Source organism: Neodiprion lecontei, chromosome 4 (assembly GCF_021901455.1).
Source record: "Neodiprion lecontei isolate iyNeoLeco1 chromosome 4, iyNeoLeco1.1, whole genome shotgun sequence".
NCBI classification, from domain to species: domain Eukaryota; kingdom Metazoa; phylum Arthropoda; class Insecta; order Hymenoptera; family Diprionidae; genus Neodiprion; species Neodiprion lecontei.
Genome location: NC_060263.1, coordinates 13,908,491 through 13,923,030, shown reverse-complemented (window position 1 = coordinate 13,923,030; position 14,540 = coordinate 13,908,491). Strand labels below are relative to the sequence as shown.

General features: G+C 36.9%; 1 protein-coding gene across 1 annotated transcript; it reads left to right on the top strand.

The window, feature by feature from the left end:
• The first annotated feature begins 1,331 nt into the window (after nt 1-1,331).
• On the top strand, nt 1,332-13,610 carry LOC107226306. The gene is made up of 5 exons (XM_015667069.2): nt 1,332-1,420; nt 1,881-1,971; nt 3,622-3,817; nt 3,922-4,066; nt 11,965-13,610. Exons 2-5 carry the CDS (start codon nt 1,883-1,885, stop codon nt 12,360-12,362), a joined length of 828 nt encoding a protein of 275 aa, XP_015522555.2. The 5' UTR covers nt 1,332-1,420; nt 1,881-1,882; the 3' UTR covers nt 12,363-13,610.
• The last annotated feature ends 930 nt before the right edge of the window (nt 13,611-14,540 follow it).

Below are 14,540 nucleotides of genomic sequence, written 5' to 3'. Positions count from 1 at the left end.
AAAATTGCGACTGGGGGCGTTATAATAATTATTTCGACGTTAGTCGGTTGCATATGATTGTTTCCCCGTAATTGCTGCTAGAGAAATTACATTGTCTTCCAGAACTTGAAAGTGCGGCACTGCGACAGTGTCATGTTCAGTGAGCATTTTCGAACTCGTTCTTTAGAACCAACTCTCGTCCCTCAATATTTAGCCAGTAATCCGAAAGTTTTGTAGATATTATATCTCAAGACGGACTCGGACGACCCCATCTTGATATTTAAAATAAACAGATATTTGATTTCATTTCAATTCCACTCACCAATAAAAAGTATACTACAGTGGGTACGGTAAGCATTACCAAAAATAATCGATTTTCGATTGAATTGATTATTTTTTCCCGGTTAATTGAGGGTATCGATTATTTTTCGCACTCGATTAATCAACCAACTCGATTATTTTTTCTCATAATGGGTTTTTCTTTTTACCCCGATGAACGACGCAATAGAATATCAATTGATGTGATTAATATATTAATCACTATCATTGTCTTATTCACCAAGTATCTATTTGATATAATAAGTAAAAGATGAATGAATATTTTTATCTCTGATTAAAAAATATTTTGTATAGAATATCAATCAATTCATTTCAGGATAAATTATTTTCAGCTTAGTCGCCATCGCTTGCCAAGAATGTAAGTGTCGTTCGATTCGAATGAAAATCTTTATATTATATATATGTATTTTTTTTTGTCATTGTACACAATAAATTGGGTGTAGAAAAATATGATGTAGTTGGTATACATTTTTCATAAATAAATGGTGAGAGCAACAGAAGAATAATTGATGAAAATCGTCAACAATACGAGTGAGAACGTTGAATGTCATTCCCGTCTCGCTGTTTCGCACAGATGATGATGGCCTCAGTGGTGAAATCTAAAATTACACTCACTCATAATGGCATTGCGAAGGAAGAATTGTTTCTGGTAGTGCACACAAGTTTGGTAGATGAAGAATAATTTTATGAGAGTTGGAAAAATCACGCCTGCTACACACGATAAACCGTAGTTAGTTAAGCCTGGACATCGTAACGCTAACAGAACCTCGGAAAAGAGTGTCTGCCGTCACGGTGAAGCGCATCGCACTGACAACGAAAGCGAAACTCGCCGACCAATTATCCCCGCGTTCATCATTGTCTTTGTCATTCTCCACTGAAGTCTACTTGTTTTTAAACTGTTGAATTCCCTTTTATTCGTGGTGACGCCAAAGGCCGAACGAAGGCTGGGAGAACAACAATTACGGGTATATATACCAAGACTTGGCGAATGCAGTTCTCAGTCAAAATCTTGAGTCTATCTACAACATTCAAATACTGCAAGGCTGTACGGCGCAAGTTTTGCTATTACAATTGGGAACAGAGATTCTTTCTCACAAAACTGGTAATTGGACGCAATGCAGCTGATAAATTGCTAAATAATAATTTTTCCTAATAGGAATCTTTGATTTTTTTTTTACTAACCAAAAAATGGGTGTATCTTAAAAAGGTGTGAGGTTTCTCCGATATGGGTCGATATTTTGAATAAATTTATCGTCAAAATGACGAATATTATGTCAGTCAATTGAGAAAAATCTTGGTAAAGCAGTAAGGCAATTGTTAAGAGAAACTTTTACAGATTATAACCATACGGAGTTTTAAGTCTCGGGACTGACTGATGTGACTGATGTGACTGATGTGACTTGATGTAATATTGCATTAAAAATTTGATTATTCGTAAGTCGACCCCCACTCATTGCTTCCTCGTTTGGCGGATAATTTCATTATCTATATTGTAAGCAGCATAAAAACAAAAACAAATAAATTTTTGGACATAAGTACTAAGTTATAATCGAACTTTTCAGCAATGTGGTTGACGTTCTTCGGCGGTTGTTCGCTAGGAATCTTACTGTGTGCAGCGGTAACTGAATGCGTTCCAAAATTTGAATCCGGCGGGTAAGTTCTACATATATAAATGCATCTGCTCATTAAGATTGCTCGAAACCCATGAAAGGATAAAGTTTTTCTACGCAGAAAACTCTAGTAATTTTACTTTTGACGCAAAATTCAATGGTTCCGCATTTCGCATATCTTAATTTAGTTTCATTTGTTTTAATCTTGCAGTAATTTATGTTCAGTGCCATAGAATATTCTGGTAACTATCTAGTTGATTTTCATGTATAAGAAATTTTGTAATATTTCGACCAAAGTAACTTTTGACTAACACTTTTTTTGGTACCATATTTCCGAACAACCAAATGTGTTAATCCTTACATTAAGCAAGAAATTATTCTGGTATTAAGAATGATATACTTCTAAATTGTTGAATGAGTCGAGTGAATGTGACATTAGACATCCCCATCCATTTAAACTAGTAAGGAATAAGAGCGAAAATTTATGTGTAATACACTTGTTGATACTTGCCACAATGATATGATAAATTTTCAACCGCATTTTAGATTGAAATTAAAAATGAGTGACGAATATATGTCGTGACTCTAACTAAGGAATGAAATGAATTCTCCTGTCCTGTAACCAGGCAGAGACAGGTTTTTTTAAAACACAGATTTTCGAAAATTCTTGTTTAAGGTGGGGCAGAGAAATTTAAGCATTTTGATTTTGAGGGCTTTGTTATTCGTGGTTTCAAGAACATTTTAGAATTTTTTCATTGAAATTAATAACAAAGTGGCGACGTGGTGCACATAAGCAGCGGACGACCACGTTTTCAACCCGGTGGCGTAGATTCTTCGATCAATTTTCATCCGAACAACTTGAAATTTTTACATAATCTTCAAAACTTGTATGTCGATTCAAGCACATGACTAGATTTTTGAACTTCAACCCCAGAAGATTTTGATAAAAATCTTATTAACAATTTTTCGGTCGAAAAATGAAATTTATTGTTCATAATTGTATGTATTTACGAATTTTTTTTTTACATGTGGGGTACGAGCTTGCACCCGAAAAGATGTTTTTAACTAAAAAAATTTTTTCTACCTGTTATGAACTCGATGGTAATGACAGGAGATGTCCCATTGCAAAAGCCCTCGAGTTTGGAGTCGTTCGCTACTTATATGCATCATGCCACCGAGTTTGTTATAATGTTAATGACAAAATTCTGAAATTTGGTTCAAACTATAAGTAATAAAGTCCTCGAACTGAAATTGCCTTAAGTGCTCCCATTTTCTTTGAAAAAAAGCTCCTAACAATAAGTATGATTCTAGACCGTCTTTTTGTACCCCCTCCCGCCCCCATAATTTGAAATAATATCGTTACCCATCTTTATTTAACATGAATAAATCGGTATTTGTTTCAAAAAATACCATTCATTAACCATATACATTCCAACAAAATATTTGTTTTGGAGGACGATCTACTTTATTAAATCTAAACATAGTTTGTTTTTTTTTCAATGGAAGAAATTCATTTAATGGGCTACGGGTACTCTGCCTAGACAACACCTGCACCCGTACGAAAAATACGATTTCTGGAGTATTACGCATAAATTTTATGATAGGTCGTATTATAGGAGAAAAGAGCAGATTGTTGGGCGTTGGATTTCAGAATAGAAGTAATTGCATGAGTGATGTTTTTTTGAATTTCTAGAGGATTCTTTCCCAGTTCGGGAGGTTTTATGAGCAAAGCCGACAAAATGGATGATCAAGTAGCGATGCCGTCTGAAACTCGGAGTGTAGACGCATCAACTGAAACCTCGAAACGTTCAATAGCCGAGAAGAATGATATGTCCGATCGCGATCAAGAGCCACGTTTTGGCTTCACTAGTGTTGGCGCGACGGGCACGGTACGTGGTCTGAATATTGGGTTCTTGCAGAAAACGACTCTAAAATCAAAATAAGGCAAATGTTCTTAAATACTAATTCCAAAATTGGCTTATATTCGTGACAGGGGTATGGAGGAATCTCGAATTACGCACCCGCCAAGGTAGATCTGGGAGGAATACTTCTTGGCGCAATAATCGGCGTCGGGACGATTCTGGTAATTCCTAAGTTGCTGTATGTCTTCTCTGGATCATACGGTGCTTATGCAAGAAGTAAGTACGTCTTTATCTGTGTTATATCACTTTGAACTTTAAAAATTGCGAAAGTTGTTGTGAGAACATTGCTTTATCATTTCTCGGAAAATCACCAGACCTCATCGGATATTACTCCCTTTATGCGTTTACAGAATTGTATCGCCTTTGGATTACATGCTTAGCCAAAAACAGTAATATTACGTAACAGCGAAAAATTTTAGAAATTTCCCGTAATTATTGGCAAATCATGAGGCTTACCATGAGGAAGGATTGGACGGGTTGAAGAAATGACGACACTTTTTTACTTCACAGAAATGAAAGAAAGTTGTTTTATCAACTTAAATAGCTCTACACATTACAGAGTAAAGAGATCAACTACATACCAGCAAGAGAGAGAAAAACTCTGCCTCCTGGCCTTTGCGGAACACCAAGCTCGGCCAGCGATACCCTAGCGCTTCTCACGCATGTTCTGCTAACGCGATAACCCAACTGCCTCAATATTACCGACCGTTTGAGCATGTTTCTTGAATCGAAGCTATATTTATGATTTCGTATAATTTCCGAAAACTGTCTCTCGGCAGCGCTTTTGTGAATATGTCAGCTCGCTGTAACTTCGATGGAACATACATTACCACTATCTTGTTATTTTCGAATGTTTCACATACATGATTATAATGTATATCGATGTGTTTTGTCCGCTTGTGGAAAACAGGGTTGTTCGCCAAGCGTATCGTGGTCTGACTATCGACGTACAAAATTAATTCGCGTTTGCAGGAATATCCTATTTCGCTAATTAGTTTACGGAGACATACGGCTTCTTTGGTCGCTGTAGCAACAGCCACGTATTTTGACTCGATTGTGCTTAGCGCGACTAATTTTTGTTTTTGGGATGACCATGATACTAGCCCACTAGCCATCCAATATATATACCCCGTCGTTGACCTTCGCGTCTCGGTATCGTTTGCATAATTCGCGTCTGAGAAGCTTACGAGGTTTTTTCCGCTATCGCCCCTTTTGTACTCTAATCCGTAATTTTTCGATTCTTTCTGATACGTAAAGGCTCGCTTGACCGCTCACCAGTGCTCAAAATTGTGTTTGATTAGGAATTTACTCACAGAACTCACATCAAACACTACGTCAGGCTCTCAGCCCATTAGGAAGATTAAGGATCCGATTGATTTTGATTGCTTCACGATATAGCACGTTACTCGATGGCTCGTTGCTATGTTTCACCGGATATAAAGTTACTTGCGAATCAATTGGTACCCTAACTGGTCTTGTTTCTGGCATCCCGAATTTATATTTTCCCTTATAATTCTAGTTACAATACTATAATTTTTCCCACGCACGCGCTCTGATACGCACGAATTTTATTTTCTCGATTACTTTCAATTTGCATCCCGACAAAGTGACTTGGGTCACCTATTTTCATTTTGAATACTTCTCGAAATTTACTCGATGTGTAATTTAGTGTAAATTTCGTTTTCCATTCTATTTCTAGATTTCATTATGAGCCACGACGTTGGCCTCGTCCGCACTCGATTACGCGACGCGAAGAAACATGCGGTAAATGTGATTGTTCTATCTCACACGGGTTGCAACAACTTCCAACTCGCTCACTATGTCCACGTAATTGTCTATAAAGATCAAATCGAAGCAATATTTCGTTCATGCGCCAACGGAAAATACGTTTTTCTTTAATCTGGGAACGTAAAGAACGTTTTTACAACACCTGCTCTGGAAGTTGACTTTTCGAGCGCTGTATGTCATCTCCGAAATACACAATAATCGCATACTTGACTATATGTGTTTCATAAACGTACATGTCGGTTAAGTATCAAATAACTGCACAGATTCCACCTAAACTATACTACTATAGAAATATAACCACACGAATACAGTCTGTATTAAACTCACTCTATCTTTTTCACTTTACTAGAAACTACTCAAACGCCATCTGAAGCCGCTATAGTAATTTAAGTTTTAAAATTATTATAATCCGCTCAAATTGGACTTCCAGATCAGTTTTTGTAAAAAATATTGTATTCTACGTGTGGGATAAGTAGCAAATATAACAGTCGTGATTACGACACGACTGTCCGATTATTTGCTACTTATCCCACATGTAGCATAAATAACTATTTCAATTCATGGATCCCTCCACAAATCCGCAACGAGCTTTTGCGCAATCACGTCACCTTTTCCCACTACACTGTACTCGTTGCCATCACCGAACGACACTGTTTCTTCATTCAAGATGAGTTTGTATTCCGTTAATCAATTCCACCGATGGGTCATGTGTCTTGACAGATCACTGTCTGTTACCCATACGCCGTTTTTGTTTACCGCGAGCAGCTCGATTCACGCTTCCCTCTTAATAGCTCCACAGACAACAGAGTACAAAGATCAACTACACAGCAGAGAGAGAGAGAGAGAGAGAGAGAGAGAGAGAGAGAGAGAGAGAGAGAGAGAGAGAGAGAGAGAGAGAGAGAGAGAGATGAATTGTTCATTTAGCTAAAAAGCTATTTCTTTTACACATACATTTTACATATCCTTATATCTTACATCTACCTTACAGCTACCCCTTATTATTATATTTCTATATATTACTCTTTACTTCAGCACCTGCCTCTCTTTACGTACTGCACTACTTTCCTCTTCCTTTCTTCCATATTTTTTATACCTTTCATATCTTGTGGCAGTTTATTGTAAATTTGGAATCCCTTATAATATAAATCTTTTTGTCCCATAGCTCTTTGACTGTGTTCTATTTTTAAATGTCTGCTTGTCTTGTTCGCATACCCGTTCCATTCCACACTTTTGCAACCGTTTGAACATTTTGCTCTTTCTGTACGTTTACATCCACCATCTTAAATACGTACATAATTACATTATATTCTATTCGCTCCCTTACATTAAGAAAACATAACGCGTCCAGCATATCATTCACTCTCATCCAACGGCAACACTGTAATATTACACGCATCGCTCTGTTCTGTAGTTTCTAAATTTCATCAATATCTGTTTTATTCATATTAAGCATTACCGTACTACAATACTCAATATGTGGTGCTATTATAGTCTTGTACACTGTACATCGTGTCATTGGTGATAAGAATGTGCCCAGCCTATTTAAAAAACTGACTTTTTTTCCGACTTTTTTAATTGTGTAATCCTTGTGTGCTGTCAGGTTGAGTCTCGAATCTATCATTATTCCCAAATACTTTATCTCCACTACCCTTTTAAGTTCTTCTCCATTTTTACATACAACTTTAATTTCACCTCCTTTCCTTTGTCGTGGTCCTCTTATGATCATAATCTTTGTTTTTTTGGCATTTATTTTCAGTTTATTCTTGCACAGCCATTTCTCTGTTCGTTCTAGTTGTTTAGTCAATTTATATTCTAGTTCTGCAGATTCTTCTGCCTTCGTGTAAATGACCATGTCATCAGCAAATAATATGATATTAGAATCAGAAACTTCGGCAACAATGTCATTTATGTACATAATAAATAATAAGGGTCCAAGGACTGAACCTTGCGGCACGCCATATTTTGTCCTCATTTCTTCTGAATTAGTCTTATTTATAGATACTATCTGTGACCGATTTGATAAGTACGACTTTAACCAATCTATAACTGTACCTCCAATACCAAACTTTGTTAGTTTATTCATAAGCTTCTCCCGATCTATAGTTTCGAACGCTCTCTTCAGATCTACAAATATCGCTCCAACTATCTTTCCGTTACTGATGTCTTTGTTCCACCCGTTAGTATTTGCTGTATAGCGTTCTCACACGATTTTCCTTTCCTAAATCCGTATTGTAGCTCCGTGAGTAGGTCGTTTCGTTCTAGATATTCCATTATTTGCTCTTTCACTATGATTTCTAATACCTTTTCATACTGTGGCAACATATTTATCGGTCGGAATTCATCTACCCTTCTAGTTTTACTCACTTTCGGTATCGGTATAATTTCCGACCTTTTCCAACTTTCTGGAAAGTATCCCTGGCGCAGGGATTGATTTATAATCAGTGTCAGTTCTCGACTGATTGCTTTAAATGCTAAGGTTAGTATTTTGCTCGATATCCCCTCTTGTGTCCCAGTTTTCTTTGGCATATTTCTTATTTTGATACCCAACTCTTCTTCGCTAAGCTCTTTAAATTTTGTAAACGTCGTGCTTACGTGTATCATTTCTTCATCACTATTTTCTACAACTACATCTATACTACCTACAATCTTCTCGATACTGTCTATATAATATCTATTGAAACAGTTTGCTATTTCCTTTACGCCCTTTATTAGTGTGGTATTAAAATAAATGCCCCCCGTGTAATCGATTTCTTGCTGTTTACCTTTTATGATTTTTTTCAGTGTCTTCTACATCTCGGAACTGTTATTTTTATTACTATCGATTTTTCTCTCATAAGATTCCTTTTTTTCCTTTCTCAAAAGTTCTGCCGCTCTATTTCTACTTTTTCGATATTCTTTCCAGTCATATTCGGTGTTTCTGTTTTCAGCTACTTTACAATATGCGTCTCGCTCCCTTAATGCTATTTTTACTGTCTCATTTATCCATTTTTTGTCGTTCTTATCGCTGTTTACTTTTATTCCTTTGTACGGCATCTCTTTGTCTACTGCCTCTATTATTTTATTTATTGTTTCATTTGTATAGTCTTGGTAATTTGTTTGGCTCGCTTCCAATTTTCTTAAATACGTTTTACTCTCTTCGAGCCTTTTTATAAACCTTGTGTCAAAGTTTCTCACATCTCTTTTCATCGCATTTGATTTGACATTGTTTTCCGTTGTTAAATTTATTTTTACGTCCAAGATTCGTGGTCCGTAATTTTCGGCGTGTCCTTTATTTCAATATCTACTTCATTATTACTAAAGTCTAGGTCTATGATGGTTTGCGACTCCTCCTCTACTCTCGTTGCACTTTTGACATACTGTTTCATGCCTTTTTCTAAAAATAATCTAGTCAGTCTTTTCTTATAGTATGAGTTATTGTTAAAATTTTATATCAAAGTCTCCAACGAACAAGCAATCCTTATACCCGTATAATTCTTCACTTATTTCATCAATCGAATCAATAAAATCTCTATCACTTGCACTAGGAGAGTGATATACTAGAGCTATCACCCCTGAGTATGTATTGAATCGATTTTTTCCTATTTTTACCGCCAAATACCAACAATTTCCTTCTATCTTTCTATTTATTATGACTGTAAATTGTATTCCTTTTTTTATATAAATAGCTACTCCACCTGTCCGTCTATTTTCTCCACCGCATCTTATTAAGCTGTAATCTTGTACTGTTACTTCTTCATCGTCAATTTCTTGTGTCAGTCGCGTTTCTGTAAGTGTCATTATTGATGGTTTCATTTTTTTTACAACTAGGTATTTGATTTCGTCTAGGTTTTTGACGAGGCTTCGAGCATTTAAATACACTAGCGACCCTCCGATTTCCTTTACTTTATCCTCACTCCTTTTCTCATCTTTTCTATCTCTAAAAAATATTTGTACGTTGGGCATAGTTTATCGTATACGCTGTGTTTTATGACTTCTTGTTTTAGGTTAAGTTTTACTAAGTGCCCTGCACAACTCGCACATTTACTTTCGTTATTTTTACATTCCTTTGCTTTATGTGCTCCTGCACACTTGCCACAGCGCGTTTCTTTCTTACAATTTTTGGCTATATGGTAATACCCCCAGCAATTGAAATATTGCGTTATCGTCACATATTCAAATGCTTTGCAGCTCTTCCAGCCTATCCTTACTCGATTTTCCTTTATTAGTTCTTTATACGTTTCTGAGTCTAATTCTAAAATAAATGTCATATTTTTGTACTGCTCATATGTCCATTTTTTAATTATTTTAATATGTAAATTCTGCCTTTCTTCGTCAATATTGTTTTGGACACATAGTCTAGTTATTAATTCATTTTCTGCTATATTGCTGTCCTCGATGTCAATGACAATTATTTTAATTTGTCTATTGGTCGATGGGGTGTTTACAGTGTAATTTCCCCCTAACTTGCTTACCATAAGATTTATTAATTTGTCTCTATCTTCTTGTTGTGGACAACCGATTACAACTTTCCCGTTTTGAGCCGCTGCAATTTTATTTACATTTATTCCCGCCTCGACTTTATCTATTTTTTCTTTCACTATTTGCTTCGTCGTGGCACTACTTTGCTCTGTTGTTGGTTGCACTATAATGATTTCATCTCTCTCTCTACTACCTTCTTTTGTAATTGACGCGTACGTGGCTTTCCGCGCTCCCTACCTGTTTACATCAACTCCTACTCCCCCTCTGATTTTACTGTAATTTATACTTTCTTTCAATTTTTGTATCGTCTTTTACATTTTCATTATTACCTCGTTAAAGTTTTTATTTATCTCATCTCTCATTTTTATTATCTCATCTTTGATTACCTCCCTCACAGCTTCCTTGACACTAATTTTTATCGCCTCTCCTTCGCCTAGTTCGTACATCCAGTCGATTATTTCATTTAATTTTTTGTCAATAGATGCATAATGTTGTCGCTTTTCACCAATATCATCCTCGACTCTAGTTTCATCGTCCTCTACCTGTTGTATCATTTCCAACTTTTCATCACACGTTACAAGTTCCTGCCTTTGGTCATAAATTTTATGATTTTTTGCACATCCCGGATGAAAATTTTTTAAGCATCTCTTACATTCATAATTTACATTCATGACTAATTTCTTGCATTTTGCACATGGCTGCTTCCCCCCCTCATTCAGCATTTTGTATTGTTTCTTTCATTCGTTTCCTTTTTTTTCTCTCTAACTTATTTGGGTGTTCATTCGTTTACAATAAGTAAATTTCCGGGTTTGTTATTCGATAGAGTAAATTACTTGCTTTGTTATCCTGTAAATTATACGCTCTATTGTAGTCAGCTCGTCAGCTTGGAAAATGTATCATTAATGCTACTCTGATCTGGTTGGTAAGTCAGAAGTGTGTATTAGTCTCGACAACGGATGGGTGTTGTTCTGATAAGCTCACCGCCCACTCCATATACGTCGGTGATTTTAAAACTCCCTAGAAGGCGGATATTTTCGTCCATCGATATTATCTATCGATACTACTGATCGATAGTTATTGTATATGTGACTTGATGATATCATACGCAGCCTCACTTGAAAACTTGAACACAACCGTCTTGTGTATCACTGCCCGATATGGTTGTAGGGTGACTGTGTAGCGTGCGCAGCATCAATATTTACCCGTCCGTGAGATGACAGCTTGATTATGTGTGTAATGAAGACCGTTTTGTAGGGAGAGCTCCAAAAGTGAGGTTAGGAAAAACCCGTTGAGTAATCTCAGCTTATCCACTTTGTAGACAGCCCGCTGATGTTAATGGAATTGTCAAAGTGGAAAGCAATTTTTGAGCGTGCTCTTCCTGAAAAACAAAAACGCCCGGGGGCACGATGCGGCAGAGAAAGTCGAAAAACAGTAAGATCGATAACGACAATAAACCTTCAATACTCACAGAGAGAGAGAGAGAGGGGGAGGAGGGGGGAGAGAGAGAGAGAGGGAGAGAGAGAGACGCCGCCTTTTCGCCTTTGCTACGAGACGCCTCTTATGCATGTTCTACTAGTGCGACAAACTAGCTGCCTCAATAAAAAATAGTAACAAATCATAGTACTCGGTAAAATGTAACTGGTCACATTATTCGAAAAACGGCGATCATAATATTTCTCATCGAGTTTTCGGAGTGTTGCTTTGAATTATTCCGATGCTACCTCAACGTTTTTAGATTAAGATATCACTTTTCCGACACAGGTACAAGTGTTTACAAATCTTGTGTTGAACAACCCGTGAGTTCTAGAAAGTTTGCCCACCATCATTTGACGAAATCTATTTTATTAATGGTTGTTTATACCTTCAAGGTGATGAGGGGACTATAACCCAGACGATGGTACGTCTCGACGATGCGCTGGCGCGCTACGGGGTTGATACGACTTCCTGCATGCAAAGGGCTGTCTGCACTTATACCAAACAAGCCACCGTGGCGTTGCGGGATCACACAGAGCATCAGAGTATCGAAGCAGTCTCTCCCTTGGATAGGGCGATCGATGCTGTCGTGACAAATAAAGTTTTTCAAACAGCCATGGAAGGCACGGCTGTACAGGATGCGATTCAAACTGGAAAGGAAGGTCAGGATTGTCCGCGAGTCTATTCACACTGCGGTCTTTCTTTGGAGGCACTTTTGTCCTTATTCACCACGATGATGACGGCTCCCTCGCCATCAAATGTCCGTACTTCCATGTCGACGTCACCTTTATAGTAACGTGAACATTAACCGCAAGAACCGCCATAGAATAATTAGGCGAGAGCTCAGAGCCACTAGTTTGTCAAAAGGATATCATAATAGAAATGTCGTCGGGTCAAGAATGCGGGCGTTAGTGGGGGAATCATTTTTGTGATTCAGTTTATATTCCTTCAGTTCAGTAGTTTAGTCATTAACACAATTTGTATGATTGTTCAAAAGTTTCCCAATATACAGTAAGTATTCCGTTTGGACATCGGAAACAATGCATTTTTCAATTAGGTATCGCCATGAAATTTCGTAATGATCGTAGATTGACTGTCTCATCGTGACCTCATCACATCAATGATACCGAATTGGAGGTTAGATGCGAGGTGTATGGGATCAGGATAATTGTACTATGGCTAAATCAGAATAATACAAATTTTTTTCGGTAATACCGATGGGCATCTCTTTAGCACCGTTCTTTACTCCGATTGGCTGCCATATGGCGCATAGTCAAGACCAACTTAAGCTTTTAGCGAGAAAATAAATGTTCCCAACTCTTTTGTTTTTACACAGAAAACAAAAAAGTGCATAATCATTCCAACCTGCTTTCAAAGTTGGAAAACTCCATAGTTAAAAAAAAAAATGTTTGAAATCACAAAACGACCTCATTAGCTGACGAACTTTATTAATCCTAGTGGCATAAAGTCGTGTTCGCAATTTGTTTGATTCCATACAACATAATCGTATCCCAAAAAATTCTGGAGTACCTTACTAGTTATTTTCGAGCGTCTTCATTTGTGATTCATTTAGGTATTTTTATTTCAGCAGTGGAAAACAATTGGTGATAATAATTCATATGTCTCTGTTACTTATCGATCTATACAAATCCCGAATTATATAATTAGCCCATGCAAGTTTTAGTGCTCATTATTCACCTACAAGAAACTGTGACTCTCAACTTTCAACTATTTTTTGACGCATTTTTACAATTAGACGCAATGCAGCTAAGGTATTCAAGCTGTTATAAGGTGATATTTTGCAAGCTTATTGGCTTATTGAAAAAATCATGACAAAATAAATGATGGTTCGAATAGGGCCAAACGATGTGATTACCATATTCTTTTCAAATAATTACCTCTTAAAAATGTCAAATTGACTGTAATATCTTCAAATCGATATCATATTTTGAGTTCCCCTGATATTTTAGCACAGATTGCAACAAATTCCAAGATCTCGAACTCATTGTAATTTTTTTAAGCTCATGCGGGTGCGACGTACAACAGCTGCACCAGTTGCACTCGTATTCAGCTACGAATAATATGAAAAAGTGAGTATGAAAATGAATAAATTGAAAAAGTTGATTTTTCTCTGCACATACAAGAACAAATTCACATTAACTATGGGCATTTTTTGCGCCCTAGACTATGATCTGGCTCAAGGAACCCGAGTATGCAAAGCAGAGGTAGAAGGAGCGCTGACTTAAAACACCCACGTTTTCGATCAGAAGTTCTGGGTTCAGTGCCCAAGTCTCGCAAAATTGCAGTAACGGACAAAAATCCCGAGTTTTGCAATAAGTAACTCTAGTTAAGAAATCTGGGTTTTTCAAAAGTAGCTCCGGCTTAAGGGATCGTCTCAGTGTGAAATTTTCAAAAAATTGTTTTTTTTTTTTTTTCATTATCGTATAGTATACACTGTTCTAAACATTCTCTCAAATTTTTAAATCGAAATTCAAATTATTATGGTCGCTACAGCGTTTCTTGTAGAAAGGGAACGGGTTTTCTACCTGCGCGAGTACTAAGGTGCTTAGGTTCTATAACCTTGCAGAATAAACTGTCCAAGCATTTCAGTTCGTTTTGACATCCACCACGGATAGACGTACGAGAGAAACCCCCAAGAAAAAAATCAAGACCTGGCATCGCCGATTGATCGTAAGTAAACGATTTATATAAACTTTTCCAACTTCAATCTTTAAACGCGTTTTTGTCAGAATGGTGTTTTTCAAAACGGTTTCCACTCTCAAAGGAAGAGTTTTAAAGATATCTAGTTCCAATTTCGGGAGAACATTTTAAACGTCATTCTTTATCGCGCTATGGAAGCTTTTTTTTTTTTTTTGAAAACTTCCTATTTTTTTTACGAAAAACTGTCGAAAAAAAGGGCCACATTCGACACTTTTTGTTCAAACCGCCGCCATTTTGTCAAATTTGAAAA

Bases quoted from the DNA above. Each gene is read 5' to 3' on its own strand.
- LOC107226306 (XM_015667069.2), top strand. From the start codon at position 1,883: ATGTGGTTGACGTTCTTCGGCGGTTGTTCGCTAGGAATCTTACTGTGT. The intron at 1,972-3,621 runs GTAAGTTCTACA...TTGAATTTCTAG, and splicing joins CCAAAATTTGAATCCGGCGG to AGGATTCTTTCCCAGTTCGG. The intron at 3,818-3,921 runs GTACGTGGTCTG...TATTCGTGACAG, and splicing joins GTGTTGGCGCGACGGGCACG to GGGTATGGAGGAATCTCGAA.